At 40.4% G+C, this 20,535-nt stretch overlaps 1 protein-coding gene across 1 annotated transcript in view; it reads left to right on the forward strand.

The window, feature by feature from the left end:
- The window catches only part of GFRA1 (GDNF family receptor alpha 1), a 132,639-nt gene that overhangs the window by 72,946 nt on the left and 39,158 nt on the right, over positions 1-20,535 (forward strand). The window contains exon 4 of the mRNA XM_041461639.1: positions 9,304-9,643. Within this exon, the coding sequence (XP_041317573.1) occupies positions 9,304-9,643 (340 nt within the window). The remainder of the gene's footprint in view (positions 1-9,303; positions 9,644-20,535) is intronic.

Consider the following 20,535-nt stretch of genomic DNA (forward strand, 5'->3'; position numbering starts at 1 on the left):
GGAATTCTTGGCATGTAGTTGAAACATTAAAATATGTGTTGGATATGAAAAAAAAAAGTTGAACCTCAAAACAGACACTGTCTGTACATTGGATAGCAAATATTATGGTTGAGACTAAATGAGGACAAGATGCAGAAAACTAATAATAATTAGCTAAATATTTTGCATGATCAAAAGCATATAGTCAGTTTATTAAATAGTTCTGAAAATCCTTGTTATTATTTCAAAATCCAGTTAACGTTCTGAAGTTTTTCTGAAAAAAGTTCGGGTGTTTTGCTTGATCCTTCATGAAAGTTTGTTTCTTCTTAAGTTTTTTTTCCTCCTTCCATCAGACTTAATGTTCATATCACACTGAGCTCAGGTATCTTAGGATCAGCCTGAAATTAGACAGAAACTTGGATTTTTTTTCCTCCAGCTCTTGTGAAATGACACATGAAGCCAAATAGTACTGAAACATTCTAGTACATATATACATGTGTATACAAATATTTCTGTATGCATCCATGTGAGGAAGACCTAGGCCATTTTAAAGTAAGAATGTTTCATGCTGTCACTGTATGTAATTGAAGATTACTCCCCTGATTGTGGTCCACCAATGTGAAGAAAGCAAAATTCTCATGTTGAATTCAGTTTCACCAAGTATAAGATACTGTGGTTAGAAAAAGCCAAGCCAAAAACCAAGCCAGAAACCATTGCTTGTCTGGGATCTGTGGTAATTTCAGGGTTGGATGTCATAGCTAAGAGCATATCTGGCCCCTTCTTTTCTGTAGCTGGCATGGCTTCAGGAGTAAAGCAGTTGTGAGAGAGCAGAGAAGGGACTTTGGAATTTCCTGCACTCCTGCTGTGTAGATTCAAACACTATGTTTAAATAATGGATGAAGCTAAGATTATTATAATTGATCATTGTATGATTTATATGGAGTAATTATAACTAGGTTGAGAAAGAATTTTCAAAAGCTAGTTTCCTGGTAGCCAGTCATTAAATAACAGTGTGCTGCCAAAACAAAAATTAGGTGGGAACGTAGCCACAGAGTTCAGAATGTCTGTCCTCCACCTGATTTATAACTGCTCTGATGATGACAGTATCAGTGGTATTTTCCTGTTACGAAGAGTAAGGGCTGTTTCAATTGTTTTTCTTATCTTTCTAACTGAGCTCCACATTGTTTTAAGTGTAGTCAGGCATAATTACTGGAAAACTGTAAAAATCTAATGCATAACAAAACGAAAAGGTGGAAGAGGTTGAAAAGGTTAATTAAAAGTGTAATGATTGCATTTACTGAGACAGTCCAATTAATCACTTTATTCCAGTGGTCATGTGATACAGAAACCATTGCTCCAGATAACTGATTCCTAGTGCTGGGATATATGTTCCATGTTCATTTAAATGTCTATTTTTCTATAAATGGAAATGTAACTTTTTATTTTAAGCAGCTTTTATTTATTTGAAATTATTTAAGTAGTAGGTAATGTTTAACCCTGTGTCCTTACATAATACACTCTTCCAGCCATGCTTCCTCTGAGCAGGATGGGAGCATTGCCCCCTTGATACTTGCAGTCTTACAGCCCCACGGGAGGTTTGCTTACAGCTTAATGGGCTTGTAGGTATAGAAGAAATGAAGCCCTAGAAATACATCATTATGTAATGTGATCTCTCTGAAACAGTGTATATGACCAACAAAGTGAATTCTCAAGTGTCAACAAGCACAGCTAAATGTGGTTTTTACCACGTCAACTGGAAAAAAAAGGCAAAAAACCTTGAAGGATCAATTACAAGGGTCATAACCTTGTATTATCTGATTTGCTGTGATATTCACACAAGCTTTATTGGAATGGAACATAAATTTGAAAAATAGTGAGATTAGAAAGGATTGCAGTGCTAGAGCAAAGAGCTAGAAGCTTTCTCCTGGCTTATTTTGCTGGGGCAGCACTTTAGAGGGAGCCCATTATAAGCAGGAGAATAGTAGTTATGTTAACATGGTAATTAATCAAGGCTGAGGAAAAGAGGAAACAAGTTGTGAATTCAATTCTGTAGTAATAAAAAGAAATGCTGAAAGTTGCCCTGTAAATTGGCATGACTTTGGCAAAACAGTCCCTCACTGTGTCTTGAGAACTTGCATGCAGTAAATCACTTCTCGTGGCAGCCGTGTAGGTTTGAATGTTTTCACAGGTTTATTCTCTATTTCCTTGTCTGCTGGTTCTTTCCTAATTCTGTTGACTTAGTATTTAGCTGATAATAAAATACTGAACTGTATAAGACGAGAGCATATGCAGTAACACATTTGCACTCTCTTTTTAAGGGGAAATTAATTAGAAGAACTCAGCTGAAACTGTGGTGATAGCCTTCCACATCACAAACCAGCCTCTCACTCAGTACAGAGCATGAATTGTGTGTGGAATGACTGAATCCCTCACAAAAAAAATTGTGCGCTGTACATGGCCCCAGTCATGCCTAATCCATCCCCGGTGTTAGTGTAGTGTAGATAGGTTAAAATGATCTTTACACCCTAAAAGTCTTTAGGGTAGAACTGAAATCAGTGGTGCAGTAATGTGAGAAACAGTGACTGGATCAGTTTGCAGCGACTGTGGTTTCTTTGTTTAGCAAGTCTCTGACTTTATATTAATGTGTTTCTGCCTACTAAGTGAGATACTTTGGACAGAAGTAACAGTAGCTTTAAAGAGCCAAATTCATAACTTAAATTATTGAAAATTCACAATAGCTGCAGTGAACAAAATAACTGTGCTGGCATAAATACAATGTAGAACTGCTGTCCCCTGTGCCATGTGGAAAATTAGGGACCCTGGCATAACCTGCATTAGATTTGTAACAGAAATGAAAGGTGATAGATCGGGATGTATGTGAGTGAAGACAGAATATCAGCAGTGTATGCCACAGTATTGTTAACACTGGGGAACAGGGTTTCCTCTCCGTCTCTGCCCTTGTGGAACTAAAATTTAAACCAGATCACTGTGGGTTTATAAGACTTTCCTCTTACATAACTTGTAATTTGAGCAGATGTCCCTCAGCCAACCCACAGGGCTCAGCCACCCTGGAGTTTTCTGCTCAGCTTTTCTCCATTCCTCCCCAGTAAAGAATTAAAACTGTTAAAGGAAATAGTAAGATATAATTTCCCCCTTTTTAATCAATACATACGCAGTTTAGGAATTGTAATTTCACTGCAACCTTTATTTGTAGTGTCTGTGAAAGGCACCAGGCAATGGTTAACTAAAGCAGGATCTAAGTCAAAATATAGTCAAGAGCTCTGTCGAGTATTAGAGCCCAGATCCAGTGCTGAACTTGGGCAATAAAAAATGCAGCATTTAGAGAATGTGGCTCCATTAATAGAATTAAACTTCCAGGAGCAAACCGAGAGATAAGTGTGTCCACCTGAAAGTTAGAAGCTTCTGCTTTGAGGTGGTATCTATAATCCTTAGAAGATGCTCAGAATCTTTATAAAGTACACAGAGAAAACAGTTTTAACAACAAGCAAACAAATAAAAAAGGAACAAGAAATTCTTTACTGTGAGAGTGGTGAGGCACTGAAACAGATTGCAGATGGCCCATCCTTGGAAATATTGAAGGCCAGGTTGGATGAAGTTTGAGCGACCTGGTCTAGTGAAAGGCGTCTGGAAATACAGAAACTGAGCTTTGTTGGAAGGCTTTGGACTGGAGGAGCCAGACTCCCAGCCTCAGGCAGGAGCATCTGCCCACGCAGCAGTCAGTGTGTGCTCCTGGGAGCAGCCAGCCAGAAATGTAATGGGCACCCAGCTCAAGGGGTCATGGTGCTTCAGCCACCAAGGCAGTGATCAGAACTGTCCTTGAAGAAGTGGGATGTCTTTGCTCTCTGCTCATCTCTGTGGGATTTCAGAAAGCCTTGGAGGGTACCCTTCTTGTGGGTTTGGCAGTACCTTGGTCTGGAAGGAAGGCAATGAGATGTGCTATAGAAAGGGTTATGTATTTTTTGAAGGGATTAGAAGTAGGGAGTACAAGTGGGATCATGCCTCTGCAGGCTTACAGAGTCTTCTTCAGGGAAGGTTTCCAGTCATTGCTCTTGTAAGAGAAGTAACTCTCCTTCCTGGGTGCAGGCCAGCAGCCAGCAGTCTGCCTCCCAGTGAGAGCTCTCATTCTTGGGCTGAAGCATCCTGCTCCCGCTTTGTTTTGCAATATGCACCATTTCCTTGTTGAGAACACTCTGCAGTGAGATGGTTTGAGAGCCCTTCTGGGAAATGAGAGCAGTGTTTCTGAGTATCTCATGCCACGGAAGGAATTGAACCAAAGTCTGCAAGATCCCTGCTGATGATTCACCAGCAGAGCATCGCAGAAGCAAAGGCCAGGGTGTGATGGGAAAGACTTCAGACACAGCAGCTGTGCATAAACACAGTAGCTGAACACTTCCAAACATAACATGGTAGGTGAACACTTCCAAATCATGCCTGTTGGTTCATGCTAAGCAACGTGATTGTTCCCAATCTCTCAGTGGCTTGGACAGGAGACACTATTTGCCTTCTCTAGTAGTTTATGGGGGTATTCAGAAGAGAATTCTAGAGACCTAGGCAGTTTGTGTGATCAAAGACTTAATGACTGACCAGAAAGGTAAAATATTCCAGCTTTGGTCTTAGGAAGCTGAAGTCTCGTTTTAGGCAGTTTTGTTTGTTTAGATCTTTCTGTTGCTGTAGCTCTGGTTGTACCTTTCACAGGCATCTGTCTCATCTTTGTCACTTGGTGCAATCAACTGTAATTTCAACATGAATCTTGTTGTATGTGGTAGTATTCTGAAAGCTCTGATCATAGCTGATAATATATTAGCTTTAATTTAAAAACTAAGTCACCTGCTTATTAAGAGTATGGAAAAGGTTGGAAATAGGCCAGCTGTTGAGTAAATGCTGAGCAGAAGAGAAGTAGCACTTCAGAATAACACTGTCAGCCTCAGGATTTTTTTTTGGGATGACTCTTCCTTTTTTTTTTTTTCCCTGCCATTTGGAATTAGAAATAATTTCTCCAGGAAAACAGTAGTTTATTTTTAATCCAGATGACAATATTTGCTATGCTTTCCTTATTTTTTCATCTGCTCTTCTTACAAAGCAAAAGTACTTCGGTGAACCCCACAGCAGTACTTCTGTTTAAGTGGGATCATGACTCTCTTCTTAATTTTGGTCAGGTTTTGGTTTCTATATGCCATATTCTGCACCTGTGTTGGAGTAGGCCCATACCCATGTGGTCACCTCTATCACTTTGTGATATTGCCTTCCATCACATTAACATTTATTGCTCTCTTTACATCATTCCCTTTACTATATCCACTAGAAAACCTACTAATGCTAATTACTTGCAAATAGTAATGGTAATTTTAATGACAACCTCAGTAAATTGTTTTTATATGCTGAAAGAAAATTGAAAACTAAATGTGCATTTTGCTGCTTAATAAGAATCTTACAGAACAACTAATATTCCTTGTGCTCCTTCTGTCTAGTGGGAGCACAAATAAGAATCTCCCAGTACCCACTGAGAATCCCTTTTTGGGTACCAGGGGGTGGGTTAGCAGGAGTTGAGGAGACACAGTAGGTAGAAATGAAATAGAAATGGAGGTGCAAGGAAAATGAAAGATGAAGGTGGAGAGACTGTGAAAGAGCGTGAAGCATGAGGAAGATGAAACGGGGTAGAGGAAGCCCTGTTAAGACTTTAGGAGCACCTCTGGATAAGAGACAGGGCCTTTTGGCTCTCTTCTTTCTGTGGGCTGAGGGAAATTGAGTCCAGGGCAGCTGTAGCAGTGTTGGGCCAGGGTGGAGGCATGCAGGAGGTAACAAACATCAATGTGGTTGTACTGCAGTACAAGGACTGCTTTTTCACCTGTAGAATTGGTCAGAAAACATGCCACACATGTTCCACGTGCAGTAGGAGAGCTGGGGGTGCAGGTAAGTCAGAGTCAGTGCCCCCTGGTCCTGCCCCAGTCTGTGTGTGAGCTGTGCAGCAGCTGCTGCTGGGACGGGCTTTAGCCATCCCAACGCTGCTCTGTGCCACCCAGGCACAGCTCCTGGCTCTGCCTGGGCTCTGCCATCCCTCTGCCTGCTCCCCAGCAGGGCAGCATCCCCAGGATGCTGCTGGGTGGAGGCTCCTGCTGGGAGGCAGCAGCATCCTGGTGCTTCCAGCTCAGCTCTCCTGGGACCCGTGCTGCAGACAGGACCCTCGCCTCGCTCACAGCCACCAGCACCACTCCCCACCTGTGTGAAGTGACTTCCCACGGGCTCTCTGGTGATTTGGCAGCAGTGGAGGGCTCTGTGGTTTGGCAGAGGTTTCCAGAATGGGCCCAGGCAAAGCGGATTTGGGAGAGACGAAGCTCTGGGTTGGGAAATGGTGGTGCAGAGAAATCTTTACTTATCCCAGGCTCCTGCCCTGACTGCCCCCAGTCCATATCCTAATGCCCCAAGAGAGGGGAGAACTGAAAAAGGATCTCCTTACACAAGCCTTTCCCAAAGGATTCTGGCATGAAAAGTAGCTCTGGATAGGATCCATTTGCTTTTAAAGTAGTCAGTACCTGGTAAGAGCCAAACTCCTGCCTGTCTTAATAATTTAAGCTTTGCAGAACAGAAGCTGGGTGAAATTTTGACCTTATAAATTACTGCTGCATAAGTAATCCTCAGGAACACTCCCAGTATTGTTAACTGTTTGTAGTTGCTCCAGGACCTAGGGGTTGCAAATTGTTCACTTTTGCAATGAAAACAAAGCATTAAATGTGTTGCAGATTGTCAATTTTGCATTCAAATGTGATTTAAATGCTTAAGAGAAGTTGATATTAATGAGAAGAGTTAGTTTAGACATTCTGGTTTAATTCAGATGCAGTTGATGCGCCTCTTCTACATTTAGTCTTGCTTTTAAAAGATAAAAATAATTTGTATAATGTTACAAGTATGCCAGAAACAATAGTTAGAGGCATATGTATCAAAACAGAAAAGGCAAGGGGCAGGTTACAGCCAGGGCTGGTTTAAAAAACAAAACTCCCCAAACCAGTCTGTATTCAGAGTTGACGTGTAGAGGAATGTGAGTGTTGGGCAGATAAAAATTGAATTACAGGTATGAATATACATAACTATACTTTGTGAAGAATTAGCACCTAATTCAACTTTCACCCAAGGTAACTCTCACTGCTGTTTGTGCTGTCAGTGACTTGGCTTATATTCTGCCTTTTAAAAAAAGATTGATTAACCTGTCCCTTCTGATTTTTGAGATGCTTGTATTCACAGTGCTTTTTAATTCTGTAGCAGCATATATGAATACTGTAAGCTAAAGTCTGTTCATATTGCAGTACCCCATTCGGAGCTGTTCCACGGAATTTTGTTTTAAATAGTGGAATTCAGCAGTTGACTCCCAGGCACAAATAACCATGTAATTACTCTGCAATCACATAGTAATTAGCATATACTATTCATATATTGCATAATTATATGCCCTGCAGATTACATAGTAATTATATTTGTACTAAACATATAATTCTATATACTGTATAAAAAAAAAACTTTGAGAGTTCATAGTTAATATTATAGTTGTATACTAATGTAGTACAACATTTTATATAAAAATGTTACAATTTTATGAGAGGGTTGTGTTTTGGGTGTCTCTTCTGCATCTGGTGTTGCATAATCTGTTGTAGGCTACTGTTATAAGAAAGGCTGGGCTCTTAATTTATAGTCAAATGTTTCATATTTACAGTTTTGTAATTTATGAAGATGAGATGCAAAAGTTGCCATTTTGTTGTGCAAGCAGCTGAGATCGGGAAGGACTTGGAGTGTGATTGTTAAATTACAAAGGTTAAATGTACAAACACACTGAACACAGCTACAGCACACTGCTGGAGTGAAGCACAAATCTCACGCTCCTTAGCTGTGTGTCATTTTTGGGTGGGTAAGATGCATGGGACAGTTGCAGGTGATCTATTTGAATAATGGGAAGTGTGTGCAAGCAGCCAAGGCCCATCTTGGGCACAGTGTGTTCCAACAAATGCAGCACCTCAGTGCAGCATCTCAGCCAAGCTGCTGCGTGTTTTCCTGCTGTGGAAAAAGAGAAAAGGTTGATGTCCTGATCTGGAATGGCAGGCAGCATGGTAGCAGAATGGAGATGAGTGGCAGTGAGTTGTAGAAGGACCTTGGACTGAGTTTCTGGATAAAGGTGGAAGATCTAGGAAGAAAAGCTTTTTGTAAGAGTAATTTAGAGCTTTGGATAATTTAAAATGTTTTATCTTGAGCCAGCCCCCCCAAGAGGTTGCAGCAGATTTCAGATATTTGCAAAATGTTTTGTTCAGCTTGCAAATTCTGTAGCAGTGGGAAATTATTGCATTTTCTTGGATCTCTGATGTTGGCATTCCTGACACCCAAAGCAGCATTATAATTATTCTTAATTGAATTTTGCAATCTAATGCCAGTTGCCTTACTTTTCAAGCAAAACATCTATTGAGTTTTAATATCTGGGTAATGTATTGAGAAATTAAATGTGTAATTATAGCTTTAACTTATATCTGAGTTTAATTTTTCCTATAATTTCTTTTAGTGTGTATGTGTGTGTTTGTGAGAGAGAGAAAGGGATATCCTTGTTTTAAAATGTTTCTTTCACAGTCACTTTTTAATTTTATGTCAGCTTCTTCAAACCTTGTGAAGTTTATAAATTTTCCAGGGTTCAGGTGTCATCTGTAGACCTTATAACAGTGTTTTACCTAAGCATGGAACTTGTGGGTGGCCTTACAGAGCTCCCAGACATGAGGCTGCACCTGATTTCCTGCCTATCTGGGTGGGCCGTCCTCAGACCTCAAAAAAATGTAGTAATGGGCATGTCTATTTTACTTTCTGCACAGTACACAGATTACTTTTAAATGTTGTCACGTGGGGTAGGCATGGCATTGTCAGTTAACTTGTTCAAAGGAAAGAACTGGGAAATGTCATAGGTTTACAAAACCAGAGTTAGAAGCCCATGCTCTCTCACTGTGTTCTTATGCCAGCTGTACGCTTTCCAATTTACCAGGGATTTTAAGAGCTGTTTGGTGAGACCAAGTCTTACCCAAGAGTCACTCTCCATGAAGTACAGCCTGCCCAGAGTGTCATTTATTCACCAGCATTCTGCCCTCATAGCATGCACATGCTCTTGTTCTACTTGTTCAACCATTACTCCGAGAAACAGAAGGACTGGTCCCAGTTCCAGGCACTGAAAGCTTTGTATGTAACAAATAAATGTATTCAGGATCTCGTTAACAGTGAAATAACCACAAAGCACGAAGTGTAAATGTGACGCCTTTCTCACTGCTGTTGTGTTGTTTTTTCTAGTGGAGCCAGTACTTTCAAAGGGGAACAATTGCTTGGATGCAGCCAAAGCTTGTAACCTAAATGATACCTGCAAGAGGTTCAGATCTGCTTACATAACCCCCTGCACCAGCAGCACGTCTAATGAGATCTGTAACAAGCGGAAGTGTCATAAAGCCCTCCGGCTATTTTTTGACAAGGTCCCCCCAAAGCACAGCTACGGGATGCTCTTCTGCTCCTGTCGAGACGTAGCCTGTACTGAGAGGAGGCGGCAGACTATTGTTCCTGTGTGCTCATATGAGGACAGGGAGAAACCAAACTGCCTGAATTTACAAGAGTCCTGCAAGAAGAATTACATCTGCAGGTAAGATAGCACACGGCAGGGGAGTGATTAATGAGGTACCAGAGAGAAGTTTGTGGTGCTGATGGATTTGCCAGGACTAAGGGTCAGAGTACCCACTAAGGAAAAGGATGAGTCAGGGAAAAAAAGCAAATGCCTCTGACATCCTTAACAGAGTAACAAAAGCCCTCATTTGCTTACAATGTGTGACTTCTCCAAAACTGCTCACAGCTACTCCCTGGCATTATGGAGGAGTCTTTAAACCCCCAGTTTAATTTTTACAGATTTTTTGTTGGAAACATTGTGTGTCTCTATGAAATGATGTGTCTAAACAATTTTTATGTCCCATTAGTGACCAGGTAAAAACAGAATTTTTTATTATAATGGGATTTATTTTCATTGTACATGTTAGTACTAATAATTGGGAATACAGGCTTCATGTTGGACTTTATAAATAGTCACAATGCACAGAGTACTCATGTGTTTTTAATTAATTGGAAAAAAATGAGTCCCCATTGTAGACAGAATCCCACTATCTTCATAGAGCAGTTTAGCTTTGAAATTGTCTCATCTCCCCTGCCCTGAGCAGAGTGCTGGGCTGATGCAACCGGGGGGTCATTGATTCATGCCCTAATTCCCAGCCTCTTCCCTGAGTGTTCCGGCAGTGCAGAGCCCTGGTCCATGGGACAAGCTGGGTCCTTTCCCCTCCTGGGGTCCCTGCAGGTTCTCCCACAGAGCTTATTTAGTGGCAAACAGGCCCTCCTCTGCTCTCAGGAAATGCTTTGCTCCTGCTTAGCATTGTGTATGTTTATATTAGGGCATCGTTGTGCTAATGTCATATTTATGAAGTCGTGCCCGAAAACCCTGCTCGTTTCTAATGGTAAATTTCTTGTAGATTAGCCAATTCTGTGAATTAGCAAACAAGGGAGATAAACACTATTGTAAAATGTCAAGGACACTGAAGATACCATCTAAATCTTAATAAGTACTTACTTATGCCGGGTAAAATATTTACTTTGAAGTTTGTTTATGAGATTTCCACTGCTGGTTTTAAGCTTTTCGCGGTAGCACTTCAGGTGTGCCTGAGTGTTGTGAGGAGGTGAGGAGGTGAGCAGTGCCCTGTCCTCCATGGCTTTAGGGGAACCTGGAGACACATTTCCTGTGGCCACAACAGGAGCAGGTTTAAATCAGAGCAGTCTGACTTGCATTCACCACCTTGACTGCTGATGCTGCTGCAGTTTATGAAAGCCTCAGAACAATCCATTTTCTATTTCCATGTTGTTCCATTAGTATTTTTGCTTCTATGTATTGCCTCCCCTGTGCACAGGTCCTGTTAATTAGTAGAGTTGCAGTATCTTGACAGTGTTTTCTGCCAAACTGTCAGTGTGTTACTGTGCCAGTGAAATTGGAGAGAGGATTTTATAGAGAGAGTTTTCCCTCTTATTTGGGTTGTAGTATTCTGGAATTAACTTGTTAAATTAATGCTATTCTCTCATGACTGTGTTTTTCTTAGGTCAGCTTTGATCTAATATTGTCTCAGCAGTTAAGTTTTTTATGGCATTTTGTTTAATTTAGCTTCATGAGTCTGGTGTTGGGTTTCTCCATTGCAGTGTTGCAGGGGAAGGCTTGGTAAAGTCTCTGCCTGAAGTTGCAGCAAGCACTGAAATGAAAAATGGATTTATTTGTAAATGAACAGTGGCTTCTTTTGCTTTAGAACATCAGAATTAAAAAAGTTTTGGCTCTTCCAAGGCTCAGTGAGACCTGGCTGAGAGGGTGAGGGGCAACACTGGAATGGGTGGGCAAATGCCTGCAGGGTCTGGGGCAGACTGCTTGTGGGCAGCATTTAGGTCCTGTGGAGGTAAAGCAAGCTTGGTGTGTTGCTGAGAGTCACCTCACGTTGTGCTACAACCTCCTGGGCTCTCTAAACTGCTGTGGTTTAATACCTTCCCTGCCTGCTGTCTTGGAGAGGAGGAATTGGCACCAAAGCTGACCCAGCCTATCAGACAGGGAAAGACATTTTGTCTCTGTGACTTGTGCACTTACAGGAAATTGGTGAGATTTGTTCCCCTAGTCCTGCAGGAAAACAGCAACTTGGGCAGGGCAGGAAAGAAATAGGAGATCTCCTTGCTATTGTAACTACTGGCACTGATAAATATCAGTCCTTATAGTAATTCCAGATATGTTTGGAATAATTAAAAGCAGTAGTCAGTAGGTGTGTAATTCTAACTCTGATAGCTTCTATTTCATTTTGAAATCAGAGAGAGTATCTAAATGGCAGAATAATTTGAAAATATGGACTGCCTACTGTGAAACCAGGTAATTTAGAAACTGTTATTTGCATGCCTATTACACCTGTTACAGCCTTTTCATAATGCTAGTTTAGACAAGGGGTGCAAGTTCTAAAGATTTTCTGGAAATATGTTCATAAAATGGTTTATGAATGCTGCTTACTGAGAAATGCAAGATTTCAATCTGCCTGTACTCTGTATAAAATATCAGCCTGTGTAAAGTTTTTAAACATTCAGTTTTGAACACACTTTAAAAGCTTTATCTTGGTGTATATATCACCAAATCTGTTCTTGAAGCAGGGTTAAGAGCAGGGAAACAATCTGGCCAAACTACAGGTACCACTCACATGGCAGGATGCTTTGCTCTTTTATTATTTTTTTATTCAATTCATTAATCTGTTATATAAGAAATTCTCAATCGAGGGATAAAGAGACCTGAAATGTCAGGAAATGCAAATAAGTTCTGACTTATGTAAACAGTCCTAATTTTCAACTTCATCAGAATGCTGAATGGTTCACTCATTGTCATTTATCTGCTGCCTCTGCTTGTATCCCAGTCCATATCCAGCTTCGAAACAATTGTAGTCTCTCAGGCACGTCTATCAATGCTCAGTGAAAAGAAAAGAAAAAAAAAAAAAAACAAACCAAGAAGCAGCCATTAACGAAACAATTGTAGTCTCTCAGGCACGTCTGTCAATGCTCAGTGAGAAGAGAAGAAAAGAAAAAAAAGAAACAAACCAAGAAGCAGCCATTAGAGTTCTTTTCTGTTGTGAGCATAAACAAATCTTCTAAGAAAAGTCAGTGTACCATCGAAAACTTTCACCAGTGATGTCCTGGAATAGCACAAACCTCTAAAGAACTTCGTGATCTGATCACTTCAGCTTACAATTAGTCTTCAGAAAGTTGACTGGCATGTTTTAAGAATATCATCCTGCTGTAAATGCAGGGCATGGTGCTTCATATTTGCCACTATCACATTTGACAGTACTGCAAATACTGTTTTGCTTGAGTAATGAAAGTGTGAGTTATTAGTTTGGTCTTTTTAATAATCTGTGTCTTGAATTTGCATACTTGGGGTTTTTTTTCCTGGATATGTTCAGAAGACACTGACCAGAATGATAATGATACAGACACATTCTTTATTGAAATAATGCTGTCAATCCATTCATGTGCTGCAAAGATCAGAAAAGAAGGGCAGCATCTTTTTGCTAATAAAAGAAACTGGTAGCAGCATGTTTCTTGTCCTTCACAATAATTATACTCCAAATGACTGGTCAGATCACTGAGGTTCATTTTTGAAGCTCAAATAGCCAGAAAGTAGTTCTTAACTAATTTCAGAAGACTTCAGTTGTCTTCTTAATTTTTTTGCTTTAATTCTGCAAAATGTACATATTGCTGTCTGTAGATGTTTGATACTGAAAAAAAATAGAAAAATAAGCTTAACATGTTTAATTTCTTCCTGTGGGATGGGGAAAGGATATTAACGAAATATCCAATTAGATTCCAGTACATGGGTCATCTCCTTGAAAATACAGTGAAAAATGTTTCCAGCACTGTGTGTTCAGAGAGTCAAATCTTTATAATTGTGCTTTCATTGGTGTGTTCCTACCTCTTGACCAGTTTTTGGTCACCTGTCCTATCAAATCTTAATTTTGTTGCAACCACCCATTCAGCTCTGCATGAAGGATGTCTGCTTCTGCAGGTATCAGAACACTCTGTGAGGATATGCAAACATTATTGTCAGTGCAGAGAAGAATTCATCCCCTGGAAATGTTAGAACAGAAGCTCAGCTGCTTGCTGCATTTCCTGAAAATATCAGAAACTTGCCAGGGAAATAATTTTCCTTTGTAATATTCTGTTGAACACTTCTAATGATAATTTACCTTGGAAAGGGATTCACTGTGTCTCTGCTCCTTTTCTGTGAGGCACGTGAAAATCTGCAGGTGCTTTACACCTGGAACCTCAAACCCTGCACCACCCTCGTGCTTCAGCACTAGAGACAGGTCTGTGGTGAGATGTTATAACTGTGGAGGCAACCCTTTTTGTCCTGCTCCAGGATGGGGGGAGCCCACAACCTTGTTCAAGGAGGGAGCAATCCTCAGTTCCAGAATTAACAGGGAGCAGTGCACTGGAGGGATGTGCGGGAGGAGATGAAAGAGGGGAAAAAGAAATTTGCCCTTTTCTTCACATTTTTTCTTTCTTATATTTCTCCTTCATTTTTCTCTTTTTTTTCCATAGCTTTTTTTCCCCCCTCCTCCTACCTCTTCCCCTTGCTTAGTCTCCTTTCATCTCCTCTTCCCAGATCTTCCTGCAATTACCTGACTTTCACCGCCTCTCTGACACGTTTAAATTCCATTACAGCCACTTACGGTGCCTCCTCACCTGCTTCTCTGCATGTTGTGCTTTTCCTCCCTCAGTATCCTGCCACGGTCCAGTGATCATCTGTAATTCAGCAAATGAGAGGGAAAACAGAGGTGCTGCCTCCTTTCTGAGCCTTGTAGCTGATATTGGTGACAATTCAGTTGGTCAGATAAAAGCCTGAGCGCTCACTCTCAGCCTGACTCTAGTTCTGCGTGTTAAAAGGGCACTTGGTGGTTGTTTTTATGAAGGACACAGTAGCACTGCACAGTTTGGGATAACAGAGATGGGTTTGAGTCCCTCCAGGGCATTTACATCAATTTGGCACTTGGAGCACCCTGGCAGCTCCTTGAGATGATTGGTTTGCTGTGGTTGTGTAGAACCAGGGCAACAGTGCAGTTTCTGTAATGCTGCTGAGGACATTAAGAAAAGGACACTCTTGATTTCTGGAGAAGTGCAGGGTGTGCCTGCATTGTGTGTTTGGAGACTGAGTCAGGGAGTGGGTGCAAAACCTGACTCACCCTGCAGAAGGTGTAGGATGCTTACAGTGTAGTAGGGTGAGCCTGAGCTCTCTGCACCTGCACTCAGGAGAGTTCCTGTGTCTCTAAAATACCAAGTGGGGCAGAAAAAATTGTAAGTCTGCTTTTTGGCCCATGCCCACAAGCTCACCTCACATAGCCTGAATTTGAAGAGTGATTTTTATACATATATGTATATGCAGGCATGTAAATGTATGCATATATGTCTGTATTGCTAGAGGTTTATTTATTTAAGTGGAAAAAAAACCCCAAAACAGGTGTTCATTCATTTTAATGAACTAATAGGCATGGTGACAGTTCAGAAAATTCAAAAAATGGGGTCTGAGGGGAGGTAGGAAAAAAGCTGGTGTATTCTGCAGGGGAAACTTGATGGTGTAGTGGAATATGTGTGTGTGGAACTGCTAGCCTGGAAAAAAATATTAATGCAGTCTCTGCAAAATAAGCAAAAACCTTTCAAGAAAGGCAGAGTAAAGATAGAAAATACTGCAATATTGTATTATTTTCTTCCCTTTCTTTACATGATTCATTACTTTGATGTCTTCTGTTAGCAGAGCAAATAGACATAATATTGCTCTCCCTTCCCCCTCAGAAACAAAGGTAACTTTAAATTTCTTCTATCTGAATAAAACTCGAAATGAATCAAGTATCCATAAATCCCTCTGGAATCAGAAAAATCCAAACATCCTGCAAAAGAAGACTGCTTTGTCCCTTTTGAAGTGTGCATGGATCTCGTTCTGCAGTGCCCAGATCTGCTTGGCTGGCCCTCATTTATACTCTCTGGTCAGTTTAGGAGGGGCTGGCAGATTAAAAGCTTGCTGGGTGATTGACATTTCTCCAAAAGCAGGACAGACACAAGGATACAGTAATTAGAAAAATGGCTCAGCTTTAGTCCTGCACCCAACTTTCCCTTGGCTTTGTGCTGTACCAGTGAGGAGAGTTCGTGCTCCGAGAAGCAGTAACTAGACAGTATTTCACGCTGAGGTCCCTTGTCAGGCAAGCTCAAACTCTCCAGGCAGCATCCCTGCAGTCAGGTAGATCCTCTGCTGATCAGGTTAAAAATAACCTGTGGTGCTGAATATTCCGTATTACCTCTCTGCAGGGCTGAAGAACTGGAAGTGGGAATAAAGAGGGCATGTCTGAGCATACAACAATCACAAAATAAACTTGGATGCCAGTGATTCAGGTTTTATAGGCTGTATTTAGATACCCTGGTTCCATGTCAGTCTCTTTGTAGGAAAATGACTCAGTGAGCTGAGTGAGGTACTGGTGACCATTTCAGCTCCAAAAACTTGGGGCACTTGTATCTAAATGTGATCCTTCAGAGAGTCTTTTAGGTTGGAAAAGAACATTAAGAACATCAAGTCCAGCCATAAACCAAACACTGCCAAGCCCCCCACTAAACCAATGTCCCCAAGTGCCACAGCTACAGGTCTGTTAACTACTTCCAAGGGGTGGTGACTCCACCAACTTCCCTGGGCAGCTATTCCGATGCTTGAAAACTCATTCCATAAAGAAGATTTTCCTAATACCCAATCTAAACCTTCTCTGGCACAACTTTAGGCTGTTTCATCTCTTCCTGTCACTTGTTACTTGGAAGAAGACCTTGCTACAGCCTCCTCAGGTAGTTGTAGAGAGCGACAAAGAACGCTCCCCTGAGTGTTCATTTTGTCTGAGAACCCTTATTTTATTAATTTAAGTAGAAAAGAAAAGCTGCCGGTATAATTTAAGAAATAAGAAGACTACAGATTAGGAACATGAGCCAGGGTGGGGGTTACAGCAGGGCTAATGTGACCCATTTTGTTTTGTTGATTTATCGGGGCAGGGGGGAGAGATTAAACTACATATGCTAATTAAGCAGTTTCACACATGTTTAGTCAAAAACACTGAAATCCAGTACAGTTAAATTTGACATTAAACTTTAATAGAGATCTAAATTTGAAGCTACTCATGTCCTTACAGTTTAATTGCTTTGCTGGATGGAGCTCCACTAGGAGTGCTGCTATTGCTGATTTTTTGAATTGTTAGTTGAGAGATTTTCTGTAGAAAGGAGTTTAGCATCCACTGGTTTGATGAATAGTTTCCACCCCTTGATCTATTAGATGTAGTGTAGAGAAGATCTGTCGTGTACACCCAGTCACATTTGCTAACTTGCTGTTTGTGAGGCAAAGAAAGGGTGTATATATCACACAATAGCATTTTCTTTAATAAATCAAAATGCTTTTTCCATTTACTTCAAGCCATGTATATGCTACAGGCAAGAAGCTGCTCTGTGTTTAATGTAAATAACAGATCTATTCTATCAAGTCCATTCCCAGTGTACTTCCTCTGACATCAGTGACTTGAGTGGATTTTTTCCAGGGGTGATTTTGGCTCTTCCTGTTCTGTGTAGGTAAATCTTCAGGCTGTGCTAATTAGGAGAATGTCAACTGATTTTACCATTCTGCTACGCTGGACTTTGTAAAGGTTATTTATATCATTCTACATCAGGGCCCAGTGAGAGAATATTTCTGGTGGCAGTTCATCTGTTAAAATAGCTGCAAGAAAATGTAAGCACTGGAGCTAAAAATAAAACTTTGTTTCTCAACAGAGCAAGTGACAGCCACATGCATATCTTCAAATTTCAACATTCTCATGTTTACTGAATAGAAATTATATTGATTTAATTATGTTAATAATCACTACAGTTTTACTGGAGTAACTCCTCTAAGTGGAAGCGAGATGTAAACGTGGCAGTGTCTGCAGAGACTTCTCAGCAGAGGTGGTGGTTGTTTCCTGTGGTTGCTTCCTATGCTTTAATGATCTGCTGGCTTTAAAACAAGTGACACAGAAGGGGTTTTCTGGTGTGTTTACTGTTGATGATAGATTTTCTGTGTGAGCTGACTGTGACCCTTGTCTAAGGTTATTAATAGATGACCTTACATCAAAAGATAATGTTTGTGCTTACAATTATATTTTTTCAAGCACATTCTATAAGCCATTAAAGGAAGCTTTTTTATTATAAAGCACATACTGCTAAGAACTCTGTTAAATTCAAGCTGTATTATTTGAATTTTTAGTTCACTTTTCTTTCGTCCCAGTTGAAGCATAAATCACAGTGGTTGTCCTCTCAGTTATGATGCTCCCTTTGCCAGTTAGTCATTAGGAAATGCTGGAGGTGCATCTCAGTAACTGGCCATCATGCAGCATTGCAAAATATTTTTCAGAACAGACAGTTCATTTCAGAACAACCTCTGTAAATGTCTGGGTGTATCACAGGCTGTCAACTCCTGGCCTCACATTTTTTTCTCTGCCTTGTGTGTTCATGTTTTTTTGAGAGTGGAGTCAAAAAAAGATACTCTTAGTACAGCACACCATCCTTAACTGGTAAAAATTATTTGTTTTGCAATTTTACACTACAAATCAGTGCTTTCTGTACTATAATTATATATCCATATTACTTCTAAAAGCAAGTAAAATGTGTTGAATAAGGTCAGTGCTCTCTTGGCTTGCTGCTGCCAGAACTTGAGTTGCTGTTTGGTGGGGCTGTTTTGTGCATGAAAAAATGGATCCACATAAAAAAGACTCTACTCTGCTTTTTATCTTCAGTATTTCTGATTTTATATTTGTTGTCTTACTCCAAGGTCAGAGCGGTATTTAGAAGAGCTCCAGGATGGGTTTCAGCCATGCTGGCTGCCCACAGACCCTGCTCAGCTGAATGCAAGGACGCTCTGGGCACTCTTTCTTTCCTTGAGCCACCCCTCTGTCAAGGGGACATGGATTTGTTTCCTTCAGGAATGTCACCACACATACCAATGAGAGATTTTCTTAGGCAAAGAGCATCCCTGCATAACCCCAGGAAACCTGATGTTCCAGTACATCTACCAACAGAAACTTTTCTGGTGAAGAGAGAACTTGTATTGGACTTTTTCGATTATTTTCCATCTCCAAACTCCCATCAGTTTCATGCTTGAGCTAGTAATAGTCTATTATAGTTTATTCAAGTGGCTACAGGGAACATTATTGCCGTGGATGTCTTTCTCAGGTACTTGGAAGCACATCCTTTCAGTGTGCACTCACAATGTAGTTATTCATAAACACTGAGGCGTCCAGTGGCATGCTCAAGGACTTGCAGTGGGACTACTTTTCCTTGGCTTGCTTTTTGAGAGTGACAGTGATTTTCTTAGGTTACCAGCCTGTACTTCAGACTATTCTGCTTGCCCAGCTAATGAAGTGGGAATAGTTCTTTCCTGAGTAACATTCTGTCAGGAGACACTGAGGCTTGGGCATCTTTAAAAATGCCAGTCATTTTTATTTAGAAGCTTTGAATTAAACAGCATAAAGGAAATTAAGCAAACAATATACAAATTCATGATAGTTGGAAAGCAGCTGGTGGACTTGCTCATGTTATTGGAGAGCTTTGGTACAGAGACAGGTAAACTAAATAGAAATCTTACCAGCATCCCCTGATAAAATCACTGGCTGACAATTCAGCCTGTCATTTTGTAGAGGGCTCTGACAGAAGTGTTTTCTTTGCAGCTGAGAAGACAGAAACACATTATGAATGTTTAAGGTCGATGCAAGGAAACAGAGCCCTGCAAAACATATTTAATATAGGTTTGATTTCCTGTGGAATGTTTTCCAGATGTTCTCTCCAACAGTCCTCTAAAAAATGATGTGAGGTGATTTTTTTTTTTTTTTGCAAACAGAAAGAGAAAATTCTGTTTCATATCACAGCATCTGAGAATCAGTGTTCTTTATTGCATTACCTTGTGCTCAAGATTTTCACCATATTTTTCAAAATTTGTTTTATTACACAAAAGGTCAGTAGTATATAAATATTTACATAACCCAATTTCAAATAAATCATACTTGTTTAGAATCACATTTGAGCTTAGTAGTTTCCCTTAAACCCAAAGGAGACCTAATATATTAAATTAAAATTACTCTCATGCATGATCTTGAGTCGCTTAGAGGATTTAATTAACATTGATAAACTATGACATTAGTGTTTTGTTAAGTTCTTTTGATTTTCTGTAGCAGATACTGTGTAAAGAGATCTAACTGGTCTCCAGCAGATGATATGAGCAAAGGGAAAGGATAATATTAACAGAAAATGGTATAGAACTTATTTTATTTGCTTTCCACAAAGTCCAGTAAAAGAACATGGGTGTAGGGTATTAATTTCCTAATAGAAGAACAGAAAGAATACAATGTTTGTACTTTTAATTTTAAAATACAGATATGCATTGGTGGAAATGCTTTTCATTTTGCATGACTGAATTTCAATGAGTTAGATCTCCATTTCCTGGGATGTTAAAAGCCTGAGCAGTAGCATAAATGCTGGCAAATGTGTTGGGGACATGGTAGAGGCAGAGAGCTGGGTTGAGTGTGGGTGCTCATCTGGAGGGACCAGCCTTGGTGGCTTTGTGCCTGTGCCTGATGCTCTGAGCAAGCACTTCTGCTGCTGGAAGGCATCTCAGTGAATCCTGTGTGGTCCCTGGTGTTTGTTCCTGTCTAGTTATCCCACAATCCAAACAGGCTGCCTCTGTGTAATTGGGCATTGTCCATATTTTGCTTCCAGATGAACGACACAGTTTTGAGAGGCAAGTTGAACCCAGAATCAAATATTTGCTTGGGTTTAGGCTGCCAGACATATAAAATAACAAAATGGCAGCAAAACCAGATAAAAATCAGCTTCTTTCAGTTAGTAGCTGGTATCTGGGGCCTAAAAATCCTGTAATGGTTTCTGCCA

Source organism: Pyrgilauda ruficollis, unplaced genomic scaffold (genome assembly GCF_017590135.1).
Source record: "Pyrgilauda ruficollis isolate IOZ18807 unplaced genomic scaffold, ASM1759013v1 scaffold15, whole genome shotgun sequence".
NCBI lineage: Eukaryota > Metazoa > Chordata > Aves > Passeriformes > Passeridae > Pyrgilauda > Pyrgilauda ruficollis.